The 16,551-nt window shown below is 41.4% G+C and overlaps 1 protein-coding gene across 2 annotated transcripts; it reads left to right on the forward strand.

The window, feature by feature from the left end:
- Positions 1–456: 456 nt before the first annotated feature.
- lto1 (LTO1 maturation factor of ABCE1) lies at positions 457–13,386 on the forward strand. Of its 2 annotated transcripts, XM_083921947.1 has the most exons (6): positions 457–664; positions 1,241–1,282; positions 2,162–2,267; positions 4,019–4,089; positions 5,961–6,078; positions 12,904–13,386. In XM_083921947.1, the coding sequence occupies exons 1-6, from the start codon at positions 600–602 to the stop codon at positions 12,973–12,975; spliced, it is 474 nt and encodes a 157-aa protein (XP_083778073.1). In that variant the 5' UTR covers positions 457–599; the 3' UTR covers positions 12,976–13,386. The 2 variants fall into 2 exon arrangements, with proteins under 2 accessions (XP_083778073.1, XP_083778074.1); XM_083921948.1 differs by lacking the exon at positions 1,241–1,282.
- The last annotated feature ends 3,165 nt before the right edge of the window (positions 13,387–16,551 follow it).

Below are 16,551 nucleotides of genomic sequence, written 5' to 3' on the forward strand. Positions count from 1 at the left end.
AGCGACTAGAACAGGCTGCATACACCGCGGCGCATGCGCACTACACTAACAACCAGGCGTCAACTAGTGATGCAGGTGAGTTAACAGGAAAACGCTTCAGTCTATGGTCAGTACAGATCAGTGGGCTCTGATAGGTTGGGCCCATTATGGGCCGGTGCAGTCAGAATTATCCTGGTGGATTTTTGTGTCCCACTCCGCACATGAACTCTGCTCACTCAGCTCTACTGTGTGTGTGTGTGTGTGTGTGTGTGTGTGTGTGTGTGTGTGTGTGTGTGTGTGTGTGTGTGTGTTTATTATATATAATTCTCGATTTATATTATTTTGTTAAAGTTTAACTGAGTTATTGTGATATTATTATTTTCTAACACTGGACGGTAGCCAGAACCGGTGAGTGTTCCCCTCCAGGCTCCTAGAGGGCAGCACTGCTGTGACGGTAGCGGAGGCAGAGCCGGCTGGTGGAAGCCGATAGAGACCTTTTTTTATACAGTCTATAATGGAATATGTATGATGTGTACATTATTCTATGTAGAGTGAGCAAATAGAAGGTCACATCTGTTGAGGAGAACATCTGGCGCTCAGGGCTCTTTTTATACTGTAATATGGAGATTGCTGGCGCCTTTAGAAACGAAGATATATTCGACGACATTGTGTTCGCGGATGAAAGGTGAGTTTTCTGCCAGTAAATATTGCCTAGGTTGAATGACGTGTCGCTCGTTTAAAAAGCGCTCGCGCTGCCTCTGTTTTAGCGAAGGTTCGAGCACCTGCTCTCACGAGCCTCTGTCCTGCAGCTGAACGCTAACACGCTAACCTCCTCACCTTCCAGTCAGCAGCCGACACGGAGGATGAGACACGTTTGATCCATACAGCACTCTTTTTGATTAAAACGTAAGAATTGAATACATAACTTGCTCATTTACAAAGAGAGAAATCACAACAATTGACGTTAGAATAGATCTTTACTGCCCACCGGGGAGAAAAATTGTCTTCGACTCACAGGACACAAGAAATAACATACTGCATTACAAGAGAGTCAGACAGACAGTTAAAAGCAGACACAGGTGAAAGATGTGTTGTGGATTAGCCTACCTGTCATTTGTTGAGTTAAGAATGTTGATGTCACTTGGGATAAAGGACTTTTCAAATATCTTTGTAGTAGCCAGAGCTCAGGAGCTCAAACTTGCTACAGAGAGGACTGGGGCGATCTGCCAGGATGCTCCTAACTTTCTTCTTTGTCTCCTAGGGGAGAGCTGGACATAACACGTTTTGGTTTTGGCTTTATAAGGTAATATATATTTTAGCTAGATATAGGTATACTGCACACAGACGATTATTTGAACCCTGCTGTGAATGTGGCATTATAGTGAATAAATATGAGGTCAAACATAGCAATTATCTTCTTATTATCTATAATTTATTATACATGAAAATGTGTCTCACCTCATATGTAAGAAAAAGTAATCCTAACCTTAACCCTTCTAATAAAACAAACCATCTTTCAAGTCTGTGTGAACCGCAGACCTTGTTTGAGGCATCAAAACACAGACGAGGGAACAAGGAGTGCAAAAATGCTAACTCCATGGTATTTGGACTCATTCCTGCAGTACTCTCGTATGTTCTTTAACAGGATTCAATTTGCTCTAGACTCAGTCTTGACTTGGTCTTGACTGGACCTGTTCTCGGACTTGACTTGGACATGATTAAGTTGGTCTAAACTACAGCCCTGTAGTTATGCCAGTATAGTTAAGTGACTTGTCCTAGCTACATTCTAGCGTCCACCACGTGTCATGTTACTGCAATCACATGATCAGTAATCAGCCAATTATACTGTATATGTATTACCAATGAGCATAGTTTCAACTCTTAATGAGGATCATTACCGATACATGTAAGCCTGAACTAGTTAGGCCACATTTGAAGAACAAGACCCTGGTATGTTAAAGCTGCTGTTCACATAAAAATCATCACTATTTATTATTTTCTACGCTCTATGTGGAAATAAGTTGAAATGTATGTTAGCTATATGTTCACCTGATGGCCTGTGTCCACCAAGAAGAATTCATGCTAACAAGTAGTGTTTTCTCATCACATCCAACATATTCAAAAGAGAAACAATAACCGCCTGTAGCAGCCAGAATTGAGTGAAGGCTTGATTGTTCTTCAGGTTCCGAGGGGAGGGCTTCCGGGAAGGCTTCGAGAAAGGGACCCGCCGAGGGCTGCAGGATGGCCGCAGACATGGAGCCTCTCATGGGGCCAAGCTGTCCGCTGAGGTGAGTCAGCACAGTGAATGTGTCTATGGAGCTATTGCTGTTCTGCTTTTAATGCCATTTCATAACCCATTTACCCATCACACAGGACTGTATGTCAGTGTCAGGGCCTGAAATTAACTTTGTTGGCCACCAGCCACTGATGCAGGTGGATTTTGAAATCCAACTGCATCAGTGGGTTTTTTTTACCAGCCAATTTGTTTGTGCCTAAAATAAAGGTTAACGATTTAAAATGCATAAGAATGGTTCTTGAACTTGTACAGCATGCACAATTAAGTGCTGTTGAGTTATTAACCAACTTAATCTCATTAATAACTTGAATGACTTACAACTGTGTCTGACCTGGTGTGGCAGCATTTAGAATATAAACTAACAGAAATAAAAACAGCCAGTCATCTCATTTATTTAGTTAACACCCAACTGTAATCCATAAGTCACTGTTTCTTTGTCACTGTAGTGTCATTAGATATCCAGGTTCAACATTTTTTTTTAATTTTAGATTAACAATAAACATTACATTTATAAAAAAATACTTGGGTTTATGTTGCTTTAAAAGATAAGACATATTTTAACTATTTTGACTGAATAACATTTAGATAACCAACAACAATAATAATCATAATAATTAACAGAAACCACACTACATTACACTTTAATATCAAGGTCAGACAAAGATTGAAAAACCCTTTCACAGAGCACAGACTGAGGGCTCTGAGTCCTCAAAAGAGGAGGAGGAGGAGCAGACACTCCACTCTCCTTCCTCCTCTTGTCATACATATGGCAATCCCTACAGTGCACCTCCTCTGTTGTGCCATTCTCTTTTTGTTCTGTTGCAGCCAGCGGCCTCTTCATGCCAGCAATATGCTGCCACATTTTTTATTTTAAAAAGTCCAAGAAAACGGTGGGGCTTGATAGCAACAATAGGCTACCTGATTGGTTAACAACACACAACACTTGCCCAGTGTTGTGTTGTCGTATTGGCTAAACGCCAACGTGGCCAGTAGATTGACAGCTTCACCCACCAATCACAAAAGTTACCCACATTTGGCGTGTGGGCCTGTGCCAATTTCATGCCCTAGTCAGTGTGCCGTATTTTCTTCCAGCATCAGTACAAACGGCACAGAACATGACTGATGTGATTTGATCCCTCTGTATGAATAGGAACTGGTCTCTAAGACCCTCCTGTGTCCCTTGTGCCCCAAGTGCAGCTATTTAATTAGCATAATAGAGCTAACAAGTTATGTTCCTAAACCAGGTAAAGTTGATCAAAGAGCAAACCATCTTGTCACTGCTAACACCACCACACGAATGAATGCAGTCCAGGTCGAGATGAAGGAGCTAACCTGACTCCGCCAGATGGATTGATTCGCATGATTCTCATTTGCTCAGCATATCCATCTGGGAACTCTCATTTGAAAATCTCTTGGGAAGGACAGAAAATTCTGGTTGCTAATTGGATAGACTCTCTATCACCAACATATGGGCCAGATCAACCAATCAGATCAATAAAGCATATCACGTGCTAACAGTGTTGAGGCAAAGCTCAGAAAGTAAACATGTTGTTAAAGGATATTTGCCATTTGTGTAACGCAAATGTATGGATAAATTGCTCTATTATGAAACCTGCCCCTAGTGACCAATCAGCAAACTGCATTTTTTTGGCACTACCTTATTGGATCAACCAGGAAGTGGTTGTGGTTGAGGGCTTGGTGTAAATCAATTCATTAAGTCTCTTGCCCTCTGGCCTCCTACAGATCTCCTTCTATTATGGGTTTGCCATCACATGGAAATGTCTCCTCGAACATAATACAGACGTCAAATCAAGGTATGGTCTCCTCAAACAATATTCTATCTTCCATTTTCACTTCAGCACACTACTGAGGAGAGAAACTAAACCCCAAAACCTTTTTTTCAGTTGAAAACCAAAATATATATGGTATTTAGTAGTGTTGTTTATGGATTAAGGTCCAAATATTGACATTTTAGTGCAAACTATTTACATTCTACATATTGTGTCATAAATACGCATAGAGACGCCCCTCTGTTGGTTGTTGCAATTGAATTTTGCAATACAGCTCAACAGTGAGGTTTCAGAATCAGGATTTTGATTATTAGTATTACAAGTCTGAATCACATCAACTTTGTTTTAAGAAAAGCATGTTTTATTCCCTATGTCATGGAGAAGTACTACACTACCTACAATCCTAAACGTAACAGCGACATCTCTCATTGGTGGAGCTTGTTATTACCATGGAAATGTTGATTGAACCAGTGAATATCCACTGTGGCTATACCACTGCTGTACTAGCATGTTTTTAAAATAGCCAAGGCACTTCAACAAAAACCTTTTATTGAGTGAAAAAACAGTGATCAAAATTAGAGAACAGTAACCACTGTGTCAGAAGAGAAGATTTCAACAATGTTTTCTTCTATAGGATTAAAAAATGAACAGGAAGTGTAGAGGCCATCTGCGCCCACAGGACAACACTAGTTTCTCACAATGCTCTGGTTTGATCTTGGTCCTATCTTCTTACAGTCTCTTCGACAGCTCAGTTACTGTAGTGGGTTTCTTAGACATTACTTTGTTGCCAAGGATTTTCCCAACATAATGTTTTCCATCAGACCCATATAAATTGAACGTCCTCTCATCACTGAAGTCACTCTGGACCAGTTCTCCTCTGTCCACACAACATGCTCCTCAGCAAAGGCAAGTCTAGCCTTTTTATTCTTTCTGCTAATGAGAGGTTTGGTCACTGCAGAGTGGGCTTTCACTCCAAATTGTCTTAAACGATGAGACACTGTGTGCAGAGACAAATCCTTGCCCTGTTCAGCACTGAACTGGAGACCAACCAACTTATTCCCCATTGAGAGTCTCCTCATAATCCATTCCTCTGGTGGACTTGTTTTATGTGAACGACCGGCCTTTTTGAGGGAATTAAATTGATCTGTGTCCTTGTAAAGTTTCAATCTTCTTGAAATCACAGTGTGAACGCCCAACCTCCCTTTGGCCTTCATCTGGACAACCTGCAGTCTCAGGGTTTCAGTCACCTTAGAGCTGCCAAATAAATAGGGTGTGTCCAACAATGAAGTCAATTGACACCAGGTGCAAGATTAACACCATCTGAAAGTGTTCTCTAATTTTGATAACCGCTTTATTCACAAAATAAAGGTTTTTGTTGAAGTGCCTTGGTTTTAAAAAAAAATCATGCTAGTACAATAGTGGTATCCGGCTGTTAGGCCTATTAGGGCCCTTAGAAACATTTAAAAGAATTAGTCGCTGATTGGATAGATATGGGACATATTTACCCAATCATGTGGCCGGGTTCATAAGGTCAGTTTTGTTGTGATACCTCGCTTACTGTTAATACACATTTCCTCAAACAAAACTATAAAGACTGATCAGGTAGGTAACGTTATGTTTTACAATCATTAAAAACAGTAACTCGATTAATTTTTTCAGTCCTAAAGTCAAGCCTGATGCCTTTAGTCTCTTCCACATGGTGAGGTGTACAGTTTATTAATTCAACAATGATATCAGATCGGTATCAGGTATCGACTGATATGCAAAGCTCAGGTATCAGTATTGTGACTGAAAAGGTTGGAGAAACATGTACTGATCATGGAAGGGACTTGTTTATGGAAAGTCCTGAGATTGTCCTGTTTGATAGCTTTATGTCTGTGTGTTTGTGCTGTTAGAAAGCGCATGAAAGCACTGGATGCTCTCCTGGGTTTGATCCAAAGCTCCCCTCATGATGATCCGCAGTCTGCAAGGCTACAGGAGCACACAGAGAAACTCCGTGCCAAATTCAGACAGGTACTCTACTCACTTGACATTGCTAATAGTGAAGAATGTCCCAATCCAATCAGTGGGATCGGACCAGTCAGAGTCCAGGTACACACTCCATTGTGCTCCATTAAAACACTGGTTGTGTAAACCAAGACCCAATGTTAAACACACAATAAATCATGTCACTATGTATTGTCATTCCATATATTCAAGGTTCATTCAAGTGTGTGTGTGTGTGTGTGTGTGTGTGTGTGTGTGTGTGTGTGTGTGTGTGTGTGTGTGTGTGTGTGTGTGTGTGTGTGTGTGTGTGTGTGTGTGTGTGTGTGTGTGTGTGTGTGTGTGTGTGTGTGTGTGTGTGTGTGTGTGTGTGTGTGTGTGTGTGTGTGTGTGTGCAAACGCTGTGTGCCCCACGATCACCTAAATTAATTGAATCAAACAGAAGTGGAGCGATACAGAAAAACTTGATACAAATCAACACCAAATCTGCGTTATTGCAACAAAATTAGAAAATAAAATGTGGACTTTTAAATATCCGATCTCTGTCATCTAAAGCTGTATTAGTAAATGATTTGATATCAGATAACCATATTGATCTACTCTGACTAAAACATGGCTGTGTCATGAAGAATATCTTAGCCTAAATGAATCCACTCCTTCCAGTCATATTAATACTCGTATTCCTCGAGGTAGTGGCCGAGGAGGTGGCGTTGCAGCTATTTATGACTCAGACCTATTAATCAACCCTAAACTAAACTATAATTAATTTGAAAGTCTTGTTCTTTGTCTTTCACATTCAACCTGGAAAACTGTGCTACCAATTATACTTGTTATAGTGTTCTGTGCTCCTGGTCCATACTCGTACGTATTTCTATCTGAATTATCAGAGTTTCTGTCAAATTTAGTCCTTAAATCTGATAAAGTAATCATTGTAGGAGATTTTAATATTCACGTGGACGTTGATAATAATAGCCTTAGTACTGCGTTTATCTCTCTATTAGGTTCGATTGGTTTTAATCAGAGTGTACAGAAACCTACTCAGTGTTTTAATCACACCCTCAACCTTGTTTTGGCTTATGGTGTGGAAATCAATGACTTAATAGTCTTTCCACAGAATACTATTTTATTAGACCAGTGTTTTTCAACCACTGTGCCGCGGCACACTAGTGTGCCGTGAGAGATCGTCAGGTGTGCCGTGGGAAATTATCCAATTTCACCTAATTGGTCTAAAAAAATTTTTTGAAAACAAAACTTTACCAGCAGAACTAGCCCCTGTGTTGGATGATGTGGGCATGGTAAACTTTGTAAAGACACGACCTGTGAAAAGCCGCATATTTGCGTCTTTGTGTGAGGAAATGGGAGCGGGGCATAAAGCCTTGTTGTTTCACACGGAGGTCCGATGGTTGTCGCGCGGCAAGGTGCTGGCCCGTGTGTATGAGCTGCTGGAGGAACTCAAGGGGCCTCATTTATCAAACGAACGTACGGCAGAAAATCGTGCGTACGACCATTTCTTGGCGAATGTCTACATTTATCAATTTGGACGTGAGCGGGAGCTACGATCAAATCTCACGTCTGGTCTGAGGTTGTGTACGCAAATTTCAGCCTGTGGATTTGCGGTGCAGCAAAACCTGGCTGAAAATAATGAACAAACCTCAGCTGTCATTAAGCATAAGCAGTCACATATTAAGAACAGATCAAAACGGATTCTTAAAACGAATAAAAAAATATATAAAAATTGTGGTTGGAGCGATTTATTGCACTCATGTGCGTCTGAAGGCACCATCCATGAATGATTACACATTCATCAATCGCAAAGACTACCACTCGATAAATGTACAGGTGATTTGTGATGCCAAGCTGTCGCTTTTAACCGTGGTGACCAGGGGGAACACACGATTCTTTTATATTTCAAAACAGCTCGGCTCCAGCCCCCCGCGACCCTGACATTGAATTAATGAATCAATGTGTTGGCGCGCGGCTGCAGCAAGACGCACTGCAGAGCCAAATTCATCTCCTCGGTTCGTGGCTACCCTCGATAAATTGCATTAAATCAAACAAGGTATCAGATGATTAACATCTTGGTATGGTTCTTTTAGATGACAAAGGTTATCCTCTTACGGAATACCTAATAACCCGCCGGTAGCGCCGGTGTTGTGCGGTAGAGTAGTAAATAAACTACTCCTATAGGTGGAAACAACAGCCTTCTGATCCAGAATATCAGCTATAATGCGAGGGGGTACATTTCACGGCAGGGGTGCTGAATACGGCACACCTGTCCAACAGTGCGCACCGGCGCACACGGGTCTCAGTGGAGCGCTGCCTCGGTTTGACTTCCTCCGTTATTCTTATACAGCGTTTTTATGATGGGCCCCTTTTATTCCACTCTTAAGACTGGCAAAAAGCTCAGCTTTATTTTGCTCCATCTCGGATGTCAGGATGCTGATCTGTGTGTCGGAAAAGTTTCTTTTCTAACCTGCGTTCTTCCTCTCTGTGTTTGACCTCAGTGGGCGAGGACTCGAACCAGGAATATTTAAGGGCGTAACATGTTAATGACGATCGAATTCAGCCGCCGCATTTATCAAGGCCCGCTCATTCATACGCTGAGATTGGTCAGATACGAATGTTTCATAAATCACACGTGGGTCCTTTCCTACGACCAATTCTGCGCTCAGATCTGCACCCGTTTTCACGCAAGATTGATAAATGAGGCCCAATGTGTTCCTGACAAATGAGGGGTCCGATTACGCAAAACTGCTTGCAAGTGATGAGTGGTGTGCAAGGCTGGCATATCTGGCGGATATTTTTCATCATCTGAATGAACTGAACACACGAATGCAAGGCCGGAATGAAAACCTGCTCACAAGTACGGATAAAATAAATGGCTTCCGTTCAAAGGTGCACCTCTGGCAACAACATGTGGAAAGTGGCAACCTTGAAATGTTTCCACTCACCAAGAAATGGCAAGATGTTCACACTGCTGCACTGTGTGAGATCATTAGTAAATATCTGAAAACTCTCCAGGAGAAGATGTCATTTTATTTCTCTTCAGCCTACACTGATGGCCTTGACTGGGTTAGGGACCCATACAGCTCAGCAGTTTTTGGAAAGGACATGACTTTGCAGGAGCAGGGGGAACTAACTGAACTGAGACAAAATGGTGGTCTGAAGCTAAGCTTTGCTGATCTACCTTAGGACAGTTTTTGGTTGACTGCTGCCAAGGAGTTCCCCATTCTGGCAAACAAAGCTATTGTGACATTGCTCCCATTTTCCACGACATATCTGTGTGAGGTGAGCTTCTCAAGCCTGACTGCCATCAAAACTAAAAACAGAGAGCGACTGAGAGCTGTTGAGGAAGAGCTTCGTGTGTGTGTCTTTCTTCAATTCCTGCCAGGATATCAGCTCTTTGTTCATCCAAACAGGCACAGGTTTCTCACTGAGTGAGTAAAATACACTGAGATTGACATTTTGTACATGTAACTCTTCATATTTCTCAGTGTAGAACAGTGAAATCTTTCCCAAATATTATTGCTTCTGTCATAATAAGCACTATATTTCTGTATTCCTGGTAATTTTTGATTTTGGACAGAATTAGAGTTTGCAAAACACTTTGACGTTTTCTACTACCTTTAAGACCACATTGTTGTTTCTTTTGTTATGTTCAAGCTGTATTTTTAAAGTGGACATGTTAAGTTGAAAGAAGAAATATAAATGATGATAAAGTCCTTTATTCTTTGTGTTTATTTGATTCCTATTCAAGACACTTTGATGAGAATGACTATATTGTTAATAGAGTATCATTTTTTAACATGTTTGGCTGGTGGTGTGCCTCGAGATTTTTTCAATGAAAAAAATGTACCTTGGCTCAAAAAAGGTTGAAAAACACTGTATTAGACCATTATTTAGTAACTTTTGAATTCATATTACAAGACAACTCACTTCTGGGCAAACGTTTCTACACTAGATGTTTATCTGATAGTGCTGTAACTAAATTTAAGGAACAACATTGGAAAGTAAGTGGCGTTCCACTAAATTGGAGGAATCTCGCTTAGTTTGGAAAGAAACTCTAAAAACATATAGGAAGGCCCTCTGTAATGCCAGAGCAGCCTATTACTCATCTTTAATAGAGGAAGAAGAATAAGAACAATCCTAAGAACAATGTCTTTTCAGCCGGTAGCCAGGCTGACAGAGAGCCACAGCTCTATTGAGCCATGTATTCCTATAACCCTCAGTAGTAATGACTTCATGACCTTCTTTAATGACAAAATTATAACTATTAGAGACAAAATCAATTCGCTTGGCACCAATTTTTCTTCAAACCCAGGAACCTTAGAAACAACTGTACGACCTGATGTATTCTTGGAATGCTTTTCTACAGTTGACCTTGACAAATTAACCTCTACTATTTCAGCATCAAAACCTCCTACTAGAAATGATTAATATGACTTCATCAGCAGGTTATGTACCACAGTCTTTTAAAGTAGCTGTAATTAAACGTCTACTTAAAAAGCCCAGTCTTGATCCAGAGGTACTAGCCAACTATAGACCTATATCTAACCTTCCTTTTCTCTCTAAGATCCTCAAGAAATTAGTCGCCAATCAGCTGTGTGACTTTTTACATAATAATGAGTTATTTGAGGACTTCCAGTCAGGATTTACAATTAATCATAGCACTGAGACAGCACTGGTAAAAAAACGACCTTCTAATAGCTTCAGACAAAGGACTTGTCTCTGTACTTGTTTTACTAGATCGTAGTGTGGCCTTCGACTCTGTTGACCATCGCATCCTGCTACAGAGACTGGAGCATCTAATTTGCATTAAAGGAAGCGCATTAAGCTGGTTTAAGTCGTATTCATCAGATAGATTTCAGTTTGTACATGTTAATGACAAATCCTCCATACACACTAAAGTCAGTCACGGAGCTCCACAGGGTTCTGTCCTTGGACCGATTCTATTCACCTTATATATGCTTCCCTTAGGAAATATTATAAGGAAGCACTCCATAAATTGTCATTGTTATGCTGATGATACACAATTATATTTATTGATCAAACCAGAAGAAACCGATCAGTTAGATAAACTTCAAAGGTGCATTAAGGAAATAAAAAGCTGGATGACCTGGAATTTTCTGATGTTAAACTCAGATAAAACTGAAGTTACTGTACTCCGCCCCCGAAGGCCTCGGAAACTAAATACCTAAAGATATTGTTACTCTGGATGATGTTGGGTTGTCCTCCATTACCAAAGTAGGGAATCTGGGTGTTATTTTTGATCAGGATATGTCCTTCGATTCTCACATAAAACTAACGACGGGGACTGCATATTTTCACCTGCGTAATGGGGTGAAAATTAGGAACATTCTGTCTCAGAAAGATTCAGAAAAACTAGTCCATGCATTTGTTACTTCTAGGCTGGACTATTGCAACTCCTTTTTATCACGCTGCTCCAATAAGTTTGTTAAGAGTCTCCAGTTGGTCCAAAATGCTGCACCTTGTGTGCTAACTAAAACAAATTGAAGAGAACATATTTCTCCTGTATTAGCTTCTTTGCACTGGCTACTTGTAAAATCTAGAATAGGATTTAAAATCCTTCTTCTTACTGACAAAGCTCTTATTGGTCAGGCTCTGTCGTATCTTAAAGAGCTCATAGTACCGTATTACCCGACTAGATCGCTGCGCACTGAGAATGCAGGGCTACTTCGTCGTTCCTAGAGTCTCCAAAAGTAGAATGGGAGGCAGAGCCTTCAGCTACCAAGCTCCTCTCCTATGGAACTGACTCCCAAGTGTTATTTGGGAGGCAGACACTGTCCCCATATTTAAGAGTATGCTCAAAACTTTCCACTTTGATAAAGCTTACAGCTAGGGCTTACGAGCCCCTAGCTGTGTTGTTATTTTAAGATGATTGTGTCAGGACAGATGACTGTCCTCTGTGGAGCTGGGTCTGCCCGACGTTCCTGCCTGTTGTGGGGAGGTTTTCGTTGCCACCGTACTCTGAGGGAATTGTTGGGTCTGTGTGGATCATGGATTGGTCATGGAGTGTGGTCTATACTTACTCTGTTAAGTGTTCTGAGATGACTTTTATTATGATTGGCACTATAAATAAAATTGAATTGAAGTTTTATGTACCTATAATGATTGTTTTACAGGTGACCTGCACTCAGTACTGTACCTAAAGGCATCCTGCATAGACATAAGCCCCTTACACAAAGAGTATGCAATAACCCCGTAATGGAGGCCCATAATTACGCCAGCTTAATATATTCACAGCATTCCAAAAGCAAGAGGCGTTGATGTCTAGTGTGTGTGAGCCGATCTGCACTGTTAATCAACCGCTCAAACTCGACCCACGCACTGGTAACTTTATACATTACATATATATTACAGTAGCACAACTGTCAGAGAGAGAAGTACAGAGATGGGCCCAGAAGGTCTGCAGCCCTGCGGTGCACGTATGTGTGTTTGAGTAGAAAGAGAGGGGAAGAGAAGGTGGATTATTACAGTGTTTCTGTGGGTTATAAATAACTTGGTCTTCTCTGAACGCTGCTTTGTCACTTTTTTACCCTCCTGTCGGTCGACTCGTGCATCACTCCTGTGTGTCTGCGGGCTTTTCCTTTCACACAGATGTCAGCACTGATGTGTCCACCCATTCTGTTTCTGTACCTTTCACACAGAGCAGCAGGCAGTGTGAAAGGGGCTGTTGCAGCTGCTGCTAATGTGCTGTGTTCACTCCTCAGCCTGTGTAGACATTGTGTTAACCTCAGTATGAATGTTTTCCATGTCCACTTGGCCTACTGCAGATGATATGTAACTATACTACTGTTTTTGCACAGCAGCTAACCTCTATCTGTTATTGTCCAGGTCTGCTCTATGCTGAGTGTCCCAACTGACTTCAATGATTTCATCAAAACCTCTGAAGGGACTTCTTTCTGAACCCCTCCTGATGATGAGACGACCTCTGCGTCGATGACAAAGGAGAGGGAAGTTGAGCTGCTAACCTTGTAGTTGGCTTTCTAAGAGACTTTGGTTGGTCTGCAGTGGATTCGTTCATGGGGTTTGGAGTGTGCAGCAGTGAGTGACTGTCATCTTTGCCTTCACATGCTGGTGGGACGTTCTGACATCTAGGAAGAGCCTCATTAAAGTGGAAAATCTGAGCAGATGACTGCCGTCACTCTTGACTGTTGAACTTGCAGTCTGGAACAGTCCCAGTAAGGAATCCTGTTTCTCGTTATTCTGTGGTAAATGAGTGGATTTACTGCAGTGATGTTTAAGCACCTGTACTGAAAATCAAGAATGTAATAAACGTAACAGAACAAAGACAACCGAATAAAATCTTGAAACATAGTGGGCTCTTTGGTGTCTGAAGTGTCTCTGCTCTTTTGGGAGGTGAGCTTTTTACTTGCTTCTACTCTACTTCACTTCAGATGTATAGTTAGAGTTTGTTACACCGCTACATATATCTGTCAGCTATATTTTAGCTATTTTAGTTTGCAGACATGTTTTTTTTACACACAGAACATTTGAATAGCTTCAAGAAAATAATACATTTTTACAGATTAAACACGCCACAGGGAACACTGTCCAGTTTATTAGCTCCACCAGTCCTGCAATAAATCCTTGATTAAGGCTCTAATATTCAGTATTTGTTCACGGTTTCAGAGACATGTTGCTTCAACTACGATAATTTAAAGAGGATGCTGGGATGCTGCTGAATTGTATTAAACTCAACAGCTCTGTCTGTTTGGATTATGACCACCGTTCTTCTCTAGGACAGTAGGATGTAAGTGAAAAACTCTGGACATTTGGAGAAATCATAATCTTGTTTTAATAGATAGAAATTCCCATGCACCTGTAATGTACACTAACAAAAGAGGGAGGGAAAAAAAAAGTCATCCATGGGACGTTCTACAAGTTTTACAGGCCACTAGAGGGTGGTGCAGTAATTCAGTGATGATACCATAATCAAACTCTGGCCCTTTCATATACACACACATGTCACTGTTCAAGTTGAGGTGAGCTTTGATCAGTGATAACAAAAATCTTCCAGCAGTCATTTTGATGTGTGTGATGACACATAAATGTTCGCTGTCACTCCTATGGACTCCCACATGGAAATATTCTGAACAACTAAAGCTTGCCTTTCCTTTTACCATGATAAAAAAGTGAAAATATGCTGTTTGCTCACAGCTTCCACCCTCATAACTCACCCCTGCATTTTCCCAGCAACACCTGAATTGTCATCCATCAATCCTAATTTCACAGAAGACCCATGATCACACGCATCTGCAGAAAGTACAGTTGGTTAAAGTCAGAACACCATATCTGTCTGAAACAGCCATCCACCTTCATTTCCTCTTCTAATTACATTTGACTGGGCTGCGGTTGGTTTAAACCCGCCTGGACATGTTTGTAACTTGTCATATGTATGTTGAAATAAATCTCCCTTCTAATCATTTCCCCTGTCAGTACTGGTCTTTACAGGTGTCAGGGTTCGGACTTTGAGATTGATAGATGATGGCCCAGTCGGCAAACTTCAGTGTCTGTGTGCACACCGGTTTTTCGGCTGAAGCCTAGTGCGTTTGACCAGTGTGAGTGCACCCGCTCCGCGCTTAACTGCGGCCAGCGGGCCGTCCACGGCCCGCCTGAGAGAGGTGGGCTTTTGAAGAGCGCGTTAGCACATGTACGAGCACGAGGCCTACGGCGGTTCTGATGTCATTTATGTGCGCCTGTTCGGACATAGAAAATAGAAGGACGACCATGCGCGGACATTTAACAACAACAACAATGGCGGCAAAAGGTTCACGTTGGTGTGGTGTGGAGGTGGAGTGTCTAGTGCAGATTTGGGCGGATGAAAATATTCAAAAACAGTCGGACAAGACGCACATAAACTCAGTGGTCTATGGAAAGATTTGTAAACAAAGCGACGCATTGCGATGACGTCATCAATAGGTATGACATGTTACGACGTGATGACGTATAGGCAGGCAAGAAGCATTGGCCGAGGCCCAGGCAGTGTGAGTACAAATGGGCTGGCAAGCGGGGGGAGAGGGAGGGGGGGACAAGTACCCTAAAGCCCGGGGCGCGGTGCGGAAGGACAGTGTGAGTGCGCCCTTATTAACACCAAAAAAAAATAACAAACAAAGAAAAATATCCACAGGTGGCAAAGCAAAAGTAGCAGGATTATTACAACAGGACAGAGAGAAAAAATATTTACAAAAGGATTTCACAGCAGCAATTAGGACCCACATGCCGAATGCTCCCCTCAAGTGAGCCGAGCACAGAATACCCAAACACAAAAACCCCCATTAACTTTCACGTCAGTGTGTGGCACTAACAACCCTCCATATAGCTGTGTCATTGTTCACACAAAAAAACTAAATTCCCAATACATTTATCTTAAATCAATCAAATAATATTAGCATAGTCCGCGGTCATCTGACCCATTGAAGCGCGCCTACCAGCGCTATATATCAGGATCCGAAACTGCCTCTGTTCGGCCCGTGAACCCACAGACCTACGGTGGGCAAACAGAGTTCAGGGGAATGGGCGAAAGTTTGTGTCACTGTTGGACCGCGAGATGCAGTCTGTGAGAGGACTGTTTGGAATGAGCTTGGCTCCGCCGGAACAATGAGAGCAACATACACTAATCACACATAAGAACAGCAAAGACCAACTGGGCAAAGTGTGATTGCACCCTAACAGTACACTCACATGGTCTCACAATTCAATTCAATTTTATTTATATTGCCAAATCATAACAAAAGTTAGCTCAAGACACTTTACATATAAATTAAGGTAAAGACCACACTTATTTATGATCTACAGATACACACCAGTTCCTCCATGAGCAGCAGCAAGTCACACTATCTTTAATAATAATAATATAATAATTATAGTTATTATATACAGTATTAATCCAGCAATCTTGTGAACACAGTGACGTTCCTGCCTGATAAAGGGAAGGTTTTCATTGCCAAACAGACCCAGCTCTGTGGAGGAGGGACATCTGTTGGGGCGAAAGATAGACAGACGATCCCAGAGATGCATGCAATCACAAAAGCAACAATAACTATAATAATATCTATAGTAATGTGAATGTGATTTACAAGTTATGGTATGTTATTATACAGATATAGATTCCACAGTGACATGAATAGTAGAAACAACTACAATTAAGGTGAAATATGAACAATAATAATTATGGAGGTAAATATGATTGAATGATATGAGTAGTATTATTAACAGTTGTGATACTATAAGAAATTTTTTTTTTATTATTTACTGTTAATGACCTCCTTCGGCCCACCAGGAGGCCACAGCCCTCACTTGGCTAATGAATTAATTTGGCCTCTGCTGCCATGCTGCACTCTGCATTTAAATTCAACACAGACACACCGATCCATTTTGTTACAGTTTGTTTCCCATTGCTAAAACACAATTTTGAAAACTAGATTGGTTTAATCAAAACAGCACAATTTACAAGACAACACACCCAAACTGCAAAATACC

The sequence above is a fragment of the Echiichthys vipera genome (genome assembly GCF_963691815.1).
Source record: "Echiichthys vipera genome assembly, chromosome: 1".
Taxonomy (NCBI): Eukaryota; Metazoa; Chordata; class Actinopteri; order Perciformes; family Trachinidae; genus Echiichthys; species Echiichthys vipera.

Excerpts from the sequence above, each read along its gene's own strand:
- lto1 (XM_083921947.1), top strand. The coding sequence starts at position 600 with ATGGAGATTGCTGGCGCCTTTAGAAACGAAGATATATTCGACGACATT. Across the intron at positions 665-1,240 it reads ATTGTGTTCGCGGATGAAAG|GGGAGAGCTGGACATAACAC; the intron begins GTGAGTTTTCTG and ends TTTGTCTCCTAG. Across the intron at positions 1,283-2,161 it reads TTTGGTTTTGGCTTTATAAG|GTTCCGAGGGGAGGGCTTCC; the intron begins GTAATATATATT and ends ATTGTTCTTCAG.